The 14,517-nt window shown below is 48.8% G+C and overlaps 2 protein-coding genes across 4 annotated transcripts in view; one reads left to right on the top strand and one right to left on the bottom strand.

Moving 5' to 3' along the window:
* SOX10 (SRY-box 10) overlaps positions 1 to 5,645 on the bottom strand; it is an 18,403-nt gene extending 12,758 nt beyond the window's left edge. The window contains exons 1-2 of the mRNA XM_019515225.1: positions 5,442 to 5,645; positions 3,894 to 4,351 (exon numbers count right to left, since the gene is read on the bottom strand). Of these exons, the coding sequence (XP_019370770.1) occupies positions 3,894 to 4,303 (410 nt within the window). The 5' untranslated portion in view covers positions 4,304 to 4,351; positions 5,442 to 5,645. The remainder of the gene's footprint in view (positions 1 to 3,893; positions 4,352 to 5,441) is intronic.
* Positions 5,646 to 11,016: 5,371 nt separating this feature from the next.
* The window catches only part of PICK1 (protein interacting with PRKCA 1), a 48,417-nt gene continuing 44,916 nt past the window's right edge, over positions 11,017 to 14,517 (top strand). Inside the window, exons 1-2 of one of the 3 annotated variants that reach the window (XM_019515222.1) lie at positions 11,017 to 11,149; positions 11,337 to 11,411. The gene's annotated coding sequence lies outside the window, so the exon portion shown is untranslated. Of the gene's footprint in view, positions 11,150 to 11,229; positions 11,412 to 14,517 lie in introns of those variants that run through there. The other 2 variants (XM_019515219.1, XM_019515221.1) reach the window with 2 other exon arrangements.

The raw sequence follows: 14,517 nt of genomic DNA, 5'->3' as shown, positions 1-14,517 counted from the left end.
CTTTCCACCACCATGGTATCCCTCCCTCATTTCCTGGGACTTGGAGATAGCTCTGCCAAAGCACCTCACTCCTGCCCTCTATCACCCCCTGCTCCTGTCCAGCTCAGCCAGTGCACCTCACTGCTGATTAGGCACAGCATCCATTGCAGCATGCTATGGATCACAGGTTCCCTCCCCATCTCGCCCCACGGGCATTCAGGAGGCTGGCTGGAATCTGGTCCAGCAGGTGGCACCCTACTGTCATGACCATCGTGGTCTCCATTGCTCTACCAGCTGCAGCAAGAGTCTAGCATCTTACACAGACCAAGCTGTTTCTCTTTGTTGCTCCCCAAAGGGTGGGTCTCCTCATTCTAATCCTCTCCTAAACTGAATGGGTTGGGGGGGCAACGTGGTCAGAGAGTTTTGTCTTCAACTTCTCCCCTATAGGAACATTTGTCTACACAGCACTGATGCAATTTGACAGAGTCAGCTGCCTCCATGACTTGCCTCCATCTCCCTGTTGGCTTCCCTCTGTCTCCTACAGAATGGCACCTTTCATACCCTGCAGATCCCAAGTGCATTACGCAGCGCTGGGTCAGTACCCAGCGGCACAGTGGCAGCATGAGCGACTGTGAGAGCTGCCCTGGGCTCGGCGGTTTGTTGCCTACTGCAACAAGAGGGGTTAGACTCCATTTTATAGAAAGAACAGTGTTGGGTGGGACTTGGGGCTTCTTTCTCAACCTAGTGGACTCTTTTCAGAAAGATCTCTTTTAACTCAGAGGCAGCGTCCTCTTCCAGACTCACTAGAGAGAGGTAAAAATGCGCTTAGGTTAACATTACCTTTGAACGATCTCTGTATTTTCCAACTCACCGAGGGTAGATGTCTATCTTTCTGCCTTTGGTATATCTAATGCACCTGTTACCATAGCACCAAAGCACTGATATAAGATAAGATCAACCAACATTTAGCCTGGATTCTCAAATGCAACCAGTGATTTGAGGTATCCAGCTTAGAGGTACATCCTGCAGGGGTCTGATTTTCAGGCATCTCTAGTTGGGTACTAGCCCCTTTTGGAACTCTGGGCATTTGAGACATATTTCTTATCTTCTATCAGTATGTAGATGCTATGGTAAATGAATGCATTAGAAACACTCGAGACAGATATAGTCTGGAATGTGGGACGGGAAGGTACCCAAAAGGTGGTGGTCTGGCTGCACATTGGCCACAGGAACTGTGTGGTATGCTGCAGAGGTCAAGCAGACTTTGTGAGCCAGTGGTAAATTTTCAGTGGGCCAACTGAATTCTTGGGTGATCTCCCATGGCGTTGCAGTTTCCTTCTTTTCCCCGCAACACTAACACAGACGCCAGTGCCAGAGGTCAATCCTGCTCCTACAAAGAGCTCCCAGCTTGTCCTACCGCACCATACAGACAGGTTAGAACACCTCCTAAGGTAATAGGCTTCCTGCTAGTTCATCAGCAAAGGTAAAGCCAAGGGCAGATATGGGAGTTTACACTTATTGAAAAATACAGCAGTGCTCAGTATTTACATCCCCTGATCCTGCCACCTCCTTTGCACAACAGATCCCTGATTGTACACACAGCCTTGTAGACTTTCATGGGGCTCTGGGTGGGCTCTGCTCTCTACCTGCAGGGTCAAGGCTTAAGAAACTCAGTTTCTCAATAATGTTAGGACAGTGGGTAAGATCTCTTGGAGCAGAATACCGCAGCATTGTGGGGGTGGGTATTAATGAACGACTCATCATCAGGCAGATCTGGACAGCAGAATGCTATGGGCTCTTTTAATGTTAATGCATAAACTGCAGTGCTAGGTCTTTAGACCAGAATCATAAAGAAATGTACTTCTGAAAGTCAAAATAGTACTGTTCTTCCAAAATAAAACAAAGCGCGGGAGTGAAAGGTGGGGAGGGGGCGGGATTTGGAGGAGCTAGGTAGGAATGGCATGGAGCACTTATGGGAACTTAATAAAGTACAGACAAGAGAAACTAATCAGAAGGGGCAAAGGGGCAATAGAAGGGAACCGCTCCTCAAAGCAGAAGAATATGCAACATGAAGGATAAAGGTTCAGTGTGGTTGATCTGCTCCTACGTTCTTAGAAAGGAGGCATCAGAGGTTAGTGAAAGGAAAATGAAATAGCAACAGTGTCTGGTATAATATCCAATGGTTGAGCATGAGGTTGGACTAATCATAAAAAAAGGGAAAGGCAAACGGAGGGTGAAGTGAGAGAAGCGGGTAGGAACACCCAGACATGAATATCATGTTTGAGGCCTACCATGCTTCTTTGCTTTAATTCTCCAAGGAAATCATTTTGCTCAAGTTGCATTAAAGGCAAAGAGGTCTGAGTAAACTGCTTGATGTGATTAAGAGGAAAACTAATGCCTAAGGGCTAGATTTTCCCCCACAGAATAATTTGTTTGAAGTCAGTGGGAGAACTGGGCACCAGTTGATGAGGAGGGTGGGGCTTGCCTCTTTCTTAAAAGTCTCCAGTCTCCACTGCAATTCTTGTTCGCCGTCTCCCACCCCACCCAGCAGGTGAGGATCTCACTTAGGGGAGGGAAGGGTATGAAAGGGGACCTGTTTCAGTTTCTGGAAATCCAAGGCTATTCACACGGGGTGGACAGTGTCAATTCATGTTGGTTGGCACAAGGCAGGGAAGTGATGGTGCTGGGAAGGGGTGCATCTCAGAAAAGCAGGATGGGGGAGGGAAGCATTTATAATCACTTTCTGGAGTTATTAATGGAAAACATCATGCAGAAAAGAAGCAGAATTTCTGGCTTCATGTCACATGGGTATTACACATTCCCCCACCCCAGTCTCTCAGCCCAGCCTATTGGTCTCAATGGGGCTGGCCTCACTTAGGGACGGGTAGATGGGGAAAGGACCCCCAAAAATGATGTGTTAACTTGAAATGGGAATGGATGTTACTGTGGGTCTCAGGGGTAGTATGTGTGAACATGTTGGGATAAAGGAAGTGGGCATGTGTATGTAAGGCGGGTGGGGAAAGCCAGTGCCATGTTATGTCAGCTCACTACCAAGGTAGTCACTGGGTTGCTGGTATTTCCTGAATGCCGCAGGCTTGAAAACAAAGCCCCAGCAATCTGATCCACCATGAAACGCTGCAGCCAGAAGAAGCTGTGTACAGTGTGGTATGGTGGACGTACTGGGGGCACAGGAAGGGGACACCATGTAACCTCCTTTTTGAACAATATGTTAGCATGGACTCACTCCTCTCTCTGTCCTCTAGCTTCCATCACCTTACTCTGGGGATAGTGGATTCTTGTCCCATTCCAGGATGCATGCGTGGTCCCCCTTGTGTATACTGAATCTATGCTTCCCATTTTGTACATTGACACTATCTTGAGAGCAGCCCAGAGTCCCCAACTAGCCGGGCCTGTGGCTGGCCAGAGAAGAAAGTGCTTCAGGGGAGTGACTGGGTTCTCACTGCCCGACTATTCTGCACCCTCTCCTTTGCTGTAACCAGGATTCCAGCTATACTCGAGCAGTGTGGATGCATGCCGTCTCTGAGACCAGGGTCCAAATATACCTAAGGATATCACAAGTGAAATTAATTTGATGGGGATGGGGCTTGAGGAGCGGGGCCTATTTTACCTTGCTGGTTATCTGTTTGCCAGTAGCAAAGGCCACTGCAGGTTGGGAATGAGGGGCATTGGAAGAGTTTTGCAGAGGAAGCCCCTGCTATATTTGAGCCTAAGGACCACTGTCAGTTCCTCACTTCCCTGATCACTTTTGCTTTCCCCAGTTTCCCATGATGTTCCCCCTTGAGGAAGCAATTCCCTTTTAATGATGCCTTCTTAATCTCATTCTGCTTCCAGCCTGCAGCTTGGCATCCAGTCCACTCCACATTGCCACTGGCCCTCACCCGATTTTCTCTTACCTCCAGAGCTTCCCGAGGGTCTTACTGAGCTCTGCATTGTGGAGGTGAGGGTACTGGTCAGCCAATTTCCTCCGAGCAGCCTGTGCCCACACCATGAAGGCATTCATGGGACGCTTGACATGCGGTTTGCTCTTGTTGCTCCCGTTAACCCGTACAGGCATGGGCACCAGGGTCCAGTCATAGCCACTCAGCACCTGGCTCACCGCCTCCCGAATGCACACGGGAAACTTATCGTCGTCCACCTCTGAGTCTTGCTGCTCCTTCTTGACCTTCCCCATCTCTCCACTCCCCGGGCTGGTGAGATGAGAGGTGGCATCTGATGCCATGGAAGGTCCTGGCGAGAGGCAGTGATGGTCTTCAGAGCCCACTGGGCTCATTTCCACTTCTGAAAGGTCTTGGTCATCTGTCATTATTTCTCTTGCTCTTGCTCTCCCTTTCTCCTCAATATCCTGTCTTCCCTCTGGGGAAAAAATGGAAAAGAAAAGACTGAAACTAAAAGGACTCAAACCTATCCCAATAACTGACCATGAGATGGGAGACACTTGATAAAGCAAAGTAAAGGAGCTGCCATGTGCACCAAAAAAACCCATGATTGCATGGGGGTGGGAGTAGGGAAGCCTGGTTAACTGGAAGTTCCTTATGTGTGCTATAATCTGGAATTTAACTTAAAAGAGTATGTTGAGGATGGGGGGCAAGTTCTGCCAAGTGCACTGATGAGAGTGCGATTGAGGAGATTTTGGAAGGCAAAAGGAGAGCTCAAGGAGTAGTGAACCCCCTTCTGTGATGATAAGTCCAATGGGAGTTGGGGACAAGGGGGGAGAGGGTGGGAGAAATGGGAAAAAAATTGTTCCTGGGAGTGACACTTTTTATTTAAGACTTGCCTTGAAATTCTCAGGAAAAGCAAAGAGGAGGAAAAATGTGTGGTTTGGGTGCTAATAAACAGGAACAAAAATGTCACCCATTCCAGGGAAAGTTTAGCAAAAGTCTCTGAAGAAGCAAACCCTAAGCACACCCTGGAGTCGTTACATAGGGAATCTGATGCAGGCTTGAAGAAGGTGTCCGTGGGGAGAAGCCCCATTTCCCCTGCCCCTTCTCTCATTTGTTCGTAATTAAAAGTATACAGTCACCCCCACACATGCATTATTCATATACCTAAACATATTTCAAGATTCTGAAAAAAATCCTAGGCTGTGACTTGTTCCTTTCAGACATGCACTTTCTCTTTTTCTCTCTCTTTCCCCACAGTCCCCCCTGAAAGTCTCTGCCATCACACAACAGTTTTTCCCACCTCAAGAAAGAAATGCTAAATGAAAAAAAAAAAAAGCCCCTTCCAAAACTGGATAGAAAAAATGTCTCTCTCCTCCCCCCAGGGTTAGTTGAGAAAGGAGTCAGTGCAGATCAGGGGTTGTTATCCCTCCAATGAAGCACTTTTAGAGGGAGACGAGGACCTTTCCTGAAGAAACTCAGCAAGCCACAGAAAGTAGAGGGGGAAAAAAGAGAGAGAGAGAGTGTGTGTGTGTGAGATTGTGTTCAGGTAGGAAAACTTACGTTGGCCGGTCTGTCTGGCAAATCCTGAGAGGGCTGTAATTTGTATCCCAATAGCCCCTCTGTTCTCCTCTCCAAGCCCTGGCGGCTTACAGGAGCTCTGCGCAGAGGAGACTCTTAGACGAGTGCCATTCCTAGAGGGAGGCTTGGTTTTTACTAATACCCTGGCTGGATGTCTCTCTAACTGGCTTGCTGCTTAGCACTGGGGGAGGGAAGGGCAGAAGGTGGAGCTAAGCAGTCTTTATAGCCAGAATACATTCATTTGATGCAGGCAGGGAGGGGACATTGACAGAGCCCCCCAATCCTAACTCAAGCACACACAGTTCACATGCCCAAAATCAGGCTTCTCCAAGAAAACTGCAAGAAATGTATTACTAGTACTACTACTAGTACTCCTATTGGGGAATTAAAATAAAGCATTCCTCCGGTCACTGGGCACAGGTAGGGTGCACTCTCCACTGTCATGAAGGAAGACAGGATTTGTGTCCCTGGCCAGTCTTTCTGCCTCGTTCGGCAGGTTTTGTTCCAAGGGCCAAATCTGCTGCACGAGAAATTGGTTGGGACTCCATGGCTTCTAGTTCTTGTCACCGTTGTTTGCTGCTCACAGTCAGAAGGCTGGCACTTCCTGGGGATGGTGAGTCCTAGAAATAATGCAGGGTTGAAGGATCAATATTTTATGGCCCTACAGTAGGCAGCAGTTTGCTTCCTTTCGTGGGTTATCGTGTCCCCCAGAGATGAGTGTCACAACACAGCCATACTTCTGGGGAAGCAGGAGTGTTTCATGTCATTCAAACACCCAGGCTCTGGCCCCTTACCAAGAAGGGCTGAATTAATTCTAAAGATTTGCGGGTGGAAGCATGGGGGGTGACATGGGCCCATTAGGAAAGAGGGGGATTCTCAGGGTTTCCAGGGAACACACACTTTCTTTCTCTCTCTCTTTCCCTTTCACACACACTCAAACATGCTGGGATGTAAAAGTAACTCTAGAGCTCGGTGGATTAGGGTGTTATGCATTACGCCCTTTATTTTCTATTGTGATTATTTTCCTTCCCAGAATTCTTCACTAGCTGGGGTCTTAACATCACTTCCTCTCTCACCCTTGCTGCTGAAGAACAGCATATCCATTCAAGGTTCCCCACTGAAAAGTTGGCAGGACCAGGGACTGATCTTCCCATGGGCTCTAGATGTTACTAATTAGGACCAACATACAACTCTAGGCACCAAGTTCATAAGCGAAGAGCCAACTTGGAAATGCTTCCGTGTCAGGCCAGAAATACGGAGAGGAGAGACCCAGGGAAATCGTTTCATCAAGGGAGGCCCAAGCTGAGCCAGTGGAGCAGGACTTGATTCATTAGAACATGCAATGATGGAAGGAGAGAGCAAATAATGGATAGGGTCACACTAAGAGCCAAGGAAACAACCCCATTGAGTTACAATTTCCAGAGCAAACCTAGGGTTGACACCTTTGAAAGTGGTGCCTGCCTGCCTGTTTTCCCTACACAGTTATGGATCACTTTTTTGCCTCCTGCCTCTCTGTGTGGTGAGGGCCCAAGGGAGATAAATGCTACAGTAAGGAATGGGGGCTGAAGCTACAAGACAGCACTAAGGGGACCTGCTTTAAGCTCAACTAGAAGCTTATCGGAAGCTTAATGAGACCGGTGTAAGTGAGAACAGGGATGTGGGCTTCCTGATCCTGATGGCAAGTGTAGGTTACAGTGGTGGCAGTGGCAACAAATACCTGTCCATACATGATATACCAAGTGTGTGAAAAGGTGGAAAGGGCACCAAATAAACCCCTGTCCAAAGGGCCGACTTTGACCTTTCCTACATCCTCAAGCAGCGTCCATGTCTCTCTGAGACAAAGACCCAAGACACGGGTCTAGTGTTCCCTTCTCCCAAGCAAACAATCAAAGCATCTTCCCCAATATTGTCTCCTCTTCCCTTTGAAGGTTAAGGAATATAAGTCTCACACACATGCACACAAATTCCTCATGGAGATCTCAGTGGAGAAATTTCGAGGCCCTGGTTCCTACATATAAGCAACGCTGCAGGGCTGGTTTGGTGAATCCTGGGCCATCACACAGACGAGCTCCCTCTGGTTCGTGGGGAGAATTCCCACTGGCGTGGCAGGAATTTTTTTGGCATGCTGAACCTCTGTCCCTTGCAGTTTCCACGGTCTACTAAAACTCTCTACAGGAAAAATACATGGGGGGCAGGTCGCTTCTTCCCAAGAGCCCAAATGATCATCACTGCGTACAAGATGCAGCATCACCGTATCATCCAGACTGCTGAACTCAGCACATCTTCCCTGGCTAGCAAGGTTTATCACGAGTCTGACAGGAGCCTCTGTGAGGGATGCAGAAATCTTCATGGAGGAGAGGAACCGCCTGAGGGAGGGGGAAGGGGTCGTCTCCTGGTCCCACTGGGAGATAGCCACGACTAAGAAACACTGGCCCAATTGTTCCCCCTCTGAGGCTAATATCCAACCTGGGATGGGGGGAAGGGCAAAGCAGGATACAATAAGAAGGGGGCGTTCATTTTCCCTCCCTCCAGGTGCAGGTTCTTGCTGGCCTCATGAGAAAGAGAGAACAGGAGGAGGATGTTTTTTCCAGGAATGGGATTACAGAGTCCCAATAGCCCAGTGGCAAGGCATCAGTTGACTGAAACCTCTGCTATAAGCTAGGTCGAGAGTCAACAACAAAGGGACTTGCTTGAGCAAAGTGCCTGACAAGACACAGGACTTCAGGGTGTCCTACACCCTTTTTGGCACATTAACCAAAATGTCCAGGGTCCTCTATGTTGGCCCTAAGAAGAAAAAAAGTGGTGCTTAAATCTGATGGAAAGGCAGAGCTGGAGATCACATCTCTTCTGCACGTGCCCAACAATGTGGGACAGAGAACACAAAATGACACTTCCCAGTGGTGGGAGAAAGAAGCCAAACCACAATGACACTATTAGTATGAGGCACAGAGTTTGGGACCACCTTGTAGTTCCAGTGTTAGTACTTGAAGTTTGGTAGCCTATAAGAGCATTTGTTATGGCCCAGGAGCCCCTGTACAAGCACAGAGGAAAACAGCAGTCCCTGCCTTTACCTTGTGGTGGAATCGATGTGCCCCTGTCATGGAGCAAAGTCAAGGTAGCCTGAGCAAATCCACACATGTTGGCCTTTCTGAGAAGAGCTCTGAGCAGCTTTTACCAAAATGCCATGCCAATGGCTTTTCACAATTAACTGGGAAAGAGGGTGTTTTTCTTCTTTCCTTCTTACTCCATTCCCACCCTAATTTTTCTCTTTCTCTTCATCATCTCTTTTGATCCTTTCCCCTTTTCGGTGTCCAGTTTCAGTTCTCCAAGTGTTCCTCAGAAACTGGGGTAGGAGCACAGGTGTTTAAAGTGTTTTTTAAGCATTTTCTAACCCTTTTCAGCCTCATTTTCTATCCAATAACATTTCCTGGCAATATGGCTGTGGGTAGCCAACGGGGATTTCTCTCTACATTATATGGTGCCTTCTACATCACTGAGATGGTGGGACACTGAGTGAGAGAAGAACAGCAACCATTTCTCTACTCTAGAGTCACTACTGGCAACAACTTTCTATCTACCGAATAAAGATGTTACCTCTCTGAGCACTTCTCTAAGACTGAGAAACCTCCCAGGTCCTTTATTAGCCACCCATCTGAATATATTTCAGCAAGGATCTTTATAAGGGTGAGGGCCAGTTGGATCCTTTCAGGTTGGCAGGTATTCATACAGCAATCTGCCTAAAGCAGATTCCACCTCTTTTCACAGCTGAATAGTATTTATGCCATTATATCTGTACAGCTCTGATCCTCAGTCTCCTCCACACTAGCATAGTTGGCTCACTGGCATGGGACTTAGGAGACCTTGCTCTTTCACGCACTTCTAGCATGACCGTGGGCAAGTCCTCTTCTCTGTGCCTCATTTCCCCACTGCCAGAAGGAGAGATAGTAGCGCTTCTCTGCCTCATATAGGTGCTGGGAAGGGAGTGACACCAAAGACAGTGAGGTGCCCTTGTACCATAGTAGCAGGGGTCATAAAAGTGCTTGAGATAAATACCTTCCAACCAGTGAGCTCTTAAGACCGAGGGAGCTTCTGAATATCAAGCCCCTGGCTCACACATTCAGTGATTCCTTTACAATTCTTTCTCTAAGCCTGGGGTCCCCTCTGCAGACCCAGTTCCAGGTCACCACACACACATCCCATTGTGACTATATAGATGTATTTTATTTGGGAGCTCTGCATAACCACCTGTAAGTTGCAGCTGTGGTAGCTTGGCTATTCCAGGACTTATGCCTGTGACAATAAATGACACCCTCGCTCTGTGGTCTGTGCTGGCTGCCCGTTCTCTGGTGAGAGTGTACTGTGGTTGCTATTATTGCAGATAAAACACTAAATAATATAGAGCTGGCCTGTTGATGGGGCTTCCGACAATACATGTGCATGTGCAGTATCACTGTGACATGCTCCCCTGCTCCCATCTTGCCATCTTACCAAATCCTCTGTGCCCTAGGAAGTCCTATAAGAGACCCACATAGCACTCTAGGCTCCTATGACTTCCAGCCCCCCTGCAAGAGAGTAAAATTGGTCATCAACACAGATCCTGCTTTTAGCCAAGCATTAAGGAGCAAAACAGAGGGAAAGATTTGAACCATGAGCAAGCAGGGTGAATCACCATAAGGAGCAATATTAAGGCAGGGTCCAGACGTGGTGGCGACACTATTGAGATACTCAGGGTCAAGTTCATCTCTGAAGTCACTAGGGATGGGTTTGGCCCAAAGAGCCCTTATGGTGTGTTACGGGGCAGGGAAGATGAAGGATCCACTGTGAAGTGGAACATGAAGGAAAAAGCATCTGTCTGAAGGGGAGGAAGAGGTGATTTGCAGAGAGAAGTGCAGACAAGATCCTGAAGTCCAGGGGTCCCCGAGGCCTTGCAGAAAACGTTTGGTGTGCCGGAGCCCATTTCATTGCTACCCAGCCTCTCTCTCAAGCTCCAGGGAGATCTGTCATAGATAACTGGGTATGCACCACAAATACCTGAGCTGCTGCACCCCAGCAAGTATCTGGGTAAATAAGACAGTGACAGCTTTTGTGCCATGTCCCGTCTCAAGGGCACAGGACTGGTATTGTCCCAGGCCCGCCTGGGAAAATGGGAGGGGTTCACAATGAAATCTTTCCATACAGTAAAACAGCGTCAGAGCGGGGGGGACAGACATTCAAAAACACACACACACAACAGCGAAACAATAACTCCAGTGTGCTGAGGGAAAGGGAGACCCATGAATTGGAAGTTTGATAAGGGTTTTCTCTCTCTCTCAACAACCCCTTCAGTTTCCCTCTACACCCCCCACCCCCCCTGCCTTCTTTCTTGTTTGGGCCTTTAACAGTGCGCTGTCTTTGTTCAAGATACAGGTGAACGACAATCATGTGATTAACACACACACACATAAAAAGCTTTTTAAAAGCGTCCAGCTCGCCTCAGACCCAACGAGGAGAGAGGAGACAGGGCCAGTGAGAGCAGAGGCAGCAGCGGCCGGACTACAGGGCAGGGCAGGGCAGGGCAGGGCAGGGCTGTAGCTGGGAGTCAGCTCCTCTTCGAAATGGCTAGACCCCATCCTGCAACCGTGGATGCATTCCCTCTTGGATGGGACAGCCAGACACCCACTTCATCCATATGAAACCCATTTCCTTCCGAGGTGGGGAAGCAGGAGAAAGAGCTGGAGAATGTGGGTTGGGCTGTCTTTTAATTTGGGGAGTAGGTATTTTCTTGGGGCCCTCTCTCAATATTTTTGCTCCCCTTCCCCCACTTTTCACGCCCCCACGTCCCTTTGGCAGGGGCGGTGGATTGGCATGGATTTTGGCCGGCTGCCTCTCTCTCTCCAGTGATATCAGGAAGCCTCGCTGGAACTAAAAGATCTTCCCAACGCCATATCAGGGGGATAGCAGAGACGGCTGAAGGTTTGTCCTTTCCTTATGTTGATAATCTGGTGGAGGGGAATCTGGGTAAGTGAGGGTGGTACAGAGGATGGCTATCCCCTTCCTTGCCTCTTAAGGGACAGGGGGTGCCCTCCCATCTGTTTCCCATTTTGCTGGTCCACGCTTCAGCAGTGCGCACACACCTCCCCAGATGCCACTGTGTACATAGGATCTGCCTTCTGCCGTGAAAAAGGGGATGCACTGGACTCCACTCCTCCCAGGAAGCCTGAGGAAGAGGGAGGCAGCATTTAGGACAAAGGGGATGTGAGTCCACTGATTATGGGCTGAAGGAGGGCTAAAATTCCTTCTGTCTTGGGCCCCAATAAGGAGAGAGAGACAGCGAGCGGGTTGGAGGGCAGAACCTATGCAAATAGGACATCAGAAGCATCCTGGACGTCCCCAAGCAAGATATCGGGGGTCCAGTGCCCCCAGTGAGAACTGAGTCGCTCCTCAGGTGTGTGGGTATCACTGGGCAGCGCTATGACATCACACCTTACTGTCATGGAAAGGGCTGTGAAGTCAACTACCCTACCCTGTGATCTCACTGGCAGGAAAGAAGTCTGAGGAGAGGCATGTATAGAGAGAGACCCAAAAGGTTTCAGTGACACATCAATAGCTGGGTAATCATCAAGGCAGTCAAAGAGGAATGCCAGAAAGGAACCAGACAGATTAACAGGGTCTCACTAAAATATTCCTTGTTGAAAGCTGGTCTAAGTCTGACACTCCCAAGGAGGGAGGGAGAAAAGGGACCTGGAGTCTGCTTTGGAAAAGGAGCCTGTAAAATTTATGGGCCTGATCCTGCTCTCACTCCAAGCTGATACAAGCCTGTCTGCGCTGACTTCATGGAAATTACTCCTGCTTAACACCACATAAGTGAGATCATAATCAGGCCACATCCATCCACAGATGGATCATATAGCTTATCGCCACAAATCTAAAAATGACCTTTTAGTGCAGCCTCACCTCCGCTTTTTCCCCTGAATTCCTCCTTGACTAAAGGTCAAGAAGAACTCATGATGGCTCTGGTTTTCATGGGTCTTTCCCAATCTTGGGAGAATGTAAAGCATCCCTATGCTTATGCTAGGCTCCCTGATGGTGCCAGTAGTGCTGTGTCATGAGGCAATTCTTTTGTTGTGGTGCCTAGCTCCAGGGTGGCAGCCAGCCGAGAGTCTGATGAACCACAGTTCCTAATAGGCCCAGGAATCTTCCTATCTGCTGTTGGGACCTGGGCAGATGGGAGGTAGCCATGCAACAGCCAGATCTGCTCTGTTTCCTTCTGTATCATTAACAGAAAGGAGCCACTGGCACCAGTTCAAGAGCCTCTCAAAACCCAGGGCATGGTCAGTAATCTCTGCTTCTCCCTCAGGCCTTGCCAAGGGCTGGGAGCTTGAGTGGGTTCAAGCAGAGAAGAGTGGTAGGCTCATTCAGAAAAAAATAACGCCCCTGATGTGGCTGTAACCACACTGTAGCAGCTACTGGTTGCTGCTCTGACAGCTGCAACAAGGAGCAGGTCCATGTGGCTGAATTACAGCTGCCTTTAGTGTTCCCTTGCAGGGATGGCAGCAACTGTCATGGGGGACCAGGTACAAACAAAAGGCATTTTAAACATGGAGGTTGGTTAGGCCATGGTGGATTAGTTAGTCTCCTTCAAGGCAAGGCCAAAAGATTTAGTACTCCAGTACCTGAGAGTGGGAGAATCAGATTGGATTCCCCATCCTGATCACTCCCTTCCAGAGGGACCAGAGGGTTTGGGAGGACAGGGGCAGGTGAAAACCACAATTAATGGTTTTCACTGCCTCTCAGGTCAGGCACTTTCCTTCCTGATCTTTCACCTGATTTCCAGCCAGCCCAAGGTTAATGGAAACCAAACGTTTGCCCTACAGCAGATAGCTCACTAAGTGGTGCAGAGTGGTAGGGGAGGAAAGGGATTGCCAGCGCAGTTCCTACTGGGATCAGCGTCTCCACCACAAGAGCATCATCATCAATGGTGTTAGTCAGTCTCTTTGTTAGCGCTTCTACCCAAAAGACCACAAAGATGAATGTGTCTGCAGGGCAGGCTTGAGGGACAACCATGGGACAGTTCACTCAAGCAGCAGCGCCTCTGCTGCTGTATGATAACCACTGTCTAAGGGACTAACGGAGAAAATTCCCTTGCAACATTTTTAATACAAAGTGTGTGTGTGGGGGGGCCACTATGCATGATGCTTCAGAGATGAAGGAAGTGGGGAACCCCACTATGAGGGAAAGCAAGAAGAAAATCAGTTTGGGCATCAAGAAAGACCCCAAATGTCTCTTTGTCCATCATCTTAGTTATTCTAAAATTTTGTGGGCAGGGGAGGGGGTTACGATAGGATAATTTTCCTGCATTACTTGGGTCTGGGAAGATCAAAGGAAGAATCAGTTGGGTATGTCTGGCTACTACCTGCTACAGCAGGTGGTACTCCGCCTCTCAGTCTCTTGCTGTTAACCCCCTCATGCCCTGACGGAGACATGTGGATTTGAGACAGGAGTCAAAATGAAGCGTCAAAGTGGTGGAGTCAGGCAGTGTCAGGAGAAAACATGATTTTGCTGTGTCCCATTTGAGGTTAGGTTTTACATGACCAGCGTGATGGACTAGACAGAATCAGCCACTTAGGGGGTGCTGGGATTATTCTGTGTTACACAGGGCATTCCTGGAAGGGTAAAAAAAAAGTGGGGGTGGGTTGGTACTAGGTTTAATAGAGAGTGGCGGCCTCCTTAGTGAGCTCCTTGTTGCAGTAACTTTTGGTGAGCGCTGTGGGTTTGTTTAGCAGAGATAAGGAGGTGCTGGGGTGGTCTCTCCTCCCCAACCGCCAACTTCTTCGTGGGCCCTCTGGCTGTAGGGAGACTCCTGGGAAGTCAGAGGAAGGGTTAAGTTGGGAACTCTTCAGTCTGCTGCCTTGGCCCCTGTAATTCCTCCAGAGAGTAGGATTGGGAGAACAAGGAGCCCATTCTGTTAGCAAGAATTAATAGCAAAGAGTCATCTGGGGTGTCATTCAAGCCCTGATCAGCTCCTGGAGGAATGTGAGGGAGAGAGGGAGAGAAAGAGAGCAAGGCCTGAGGCTGAGAC

Source organism: Gavialis gangeticus, unplaced genomic scaffold (assembly GCF_001723915.1).
Source record: "Gavialis gangeticus isolate Ggan-Ray unplaced genomic scaffold, GavGan_comp1, whole genome shotgun sequence".
Lineage (NCBI taxonomy): Eukaryota > Metazoa > Chordata > Crocodylia > Gavialidae > Gavialis > Gavialis gangeticus.
The sequence above is the reverse complement of the archived record's forward strand: the minus strand, read 5'-3'. Positions and strand labels throughout refer to the sequence as shown.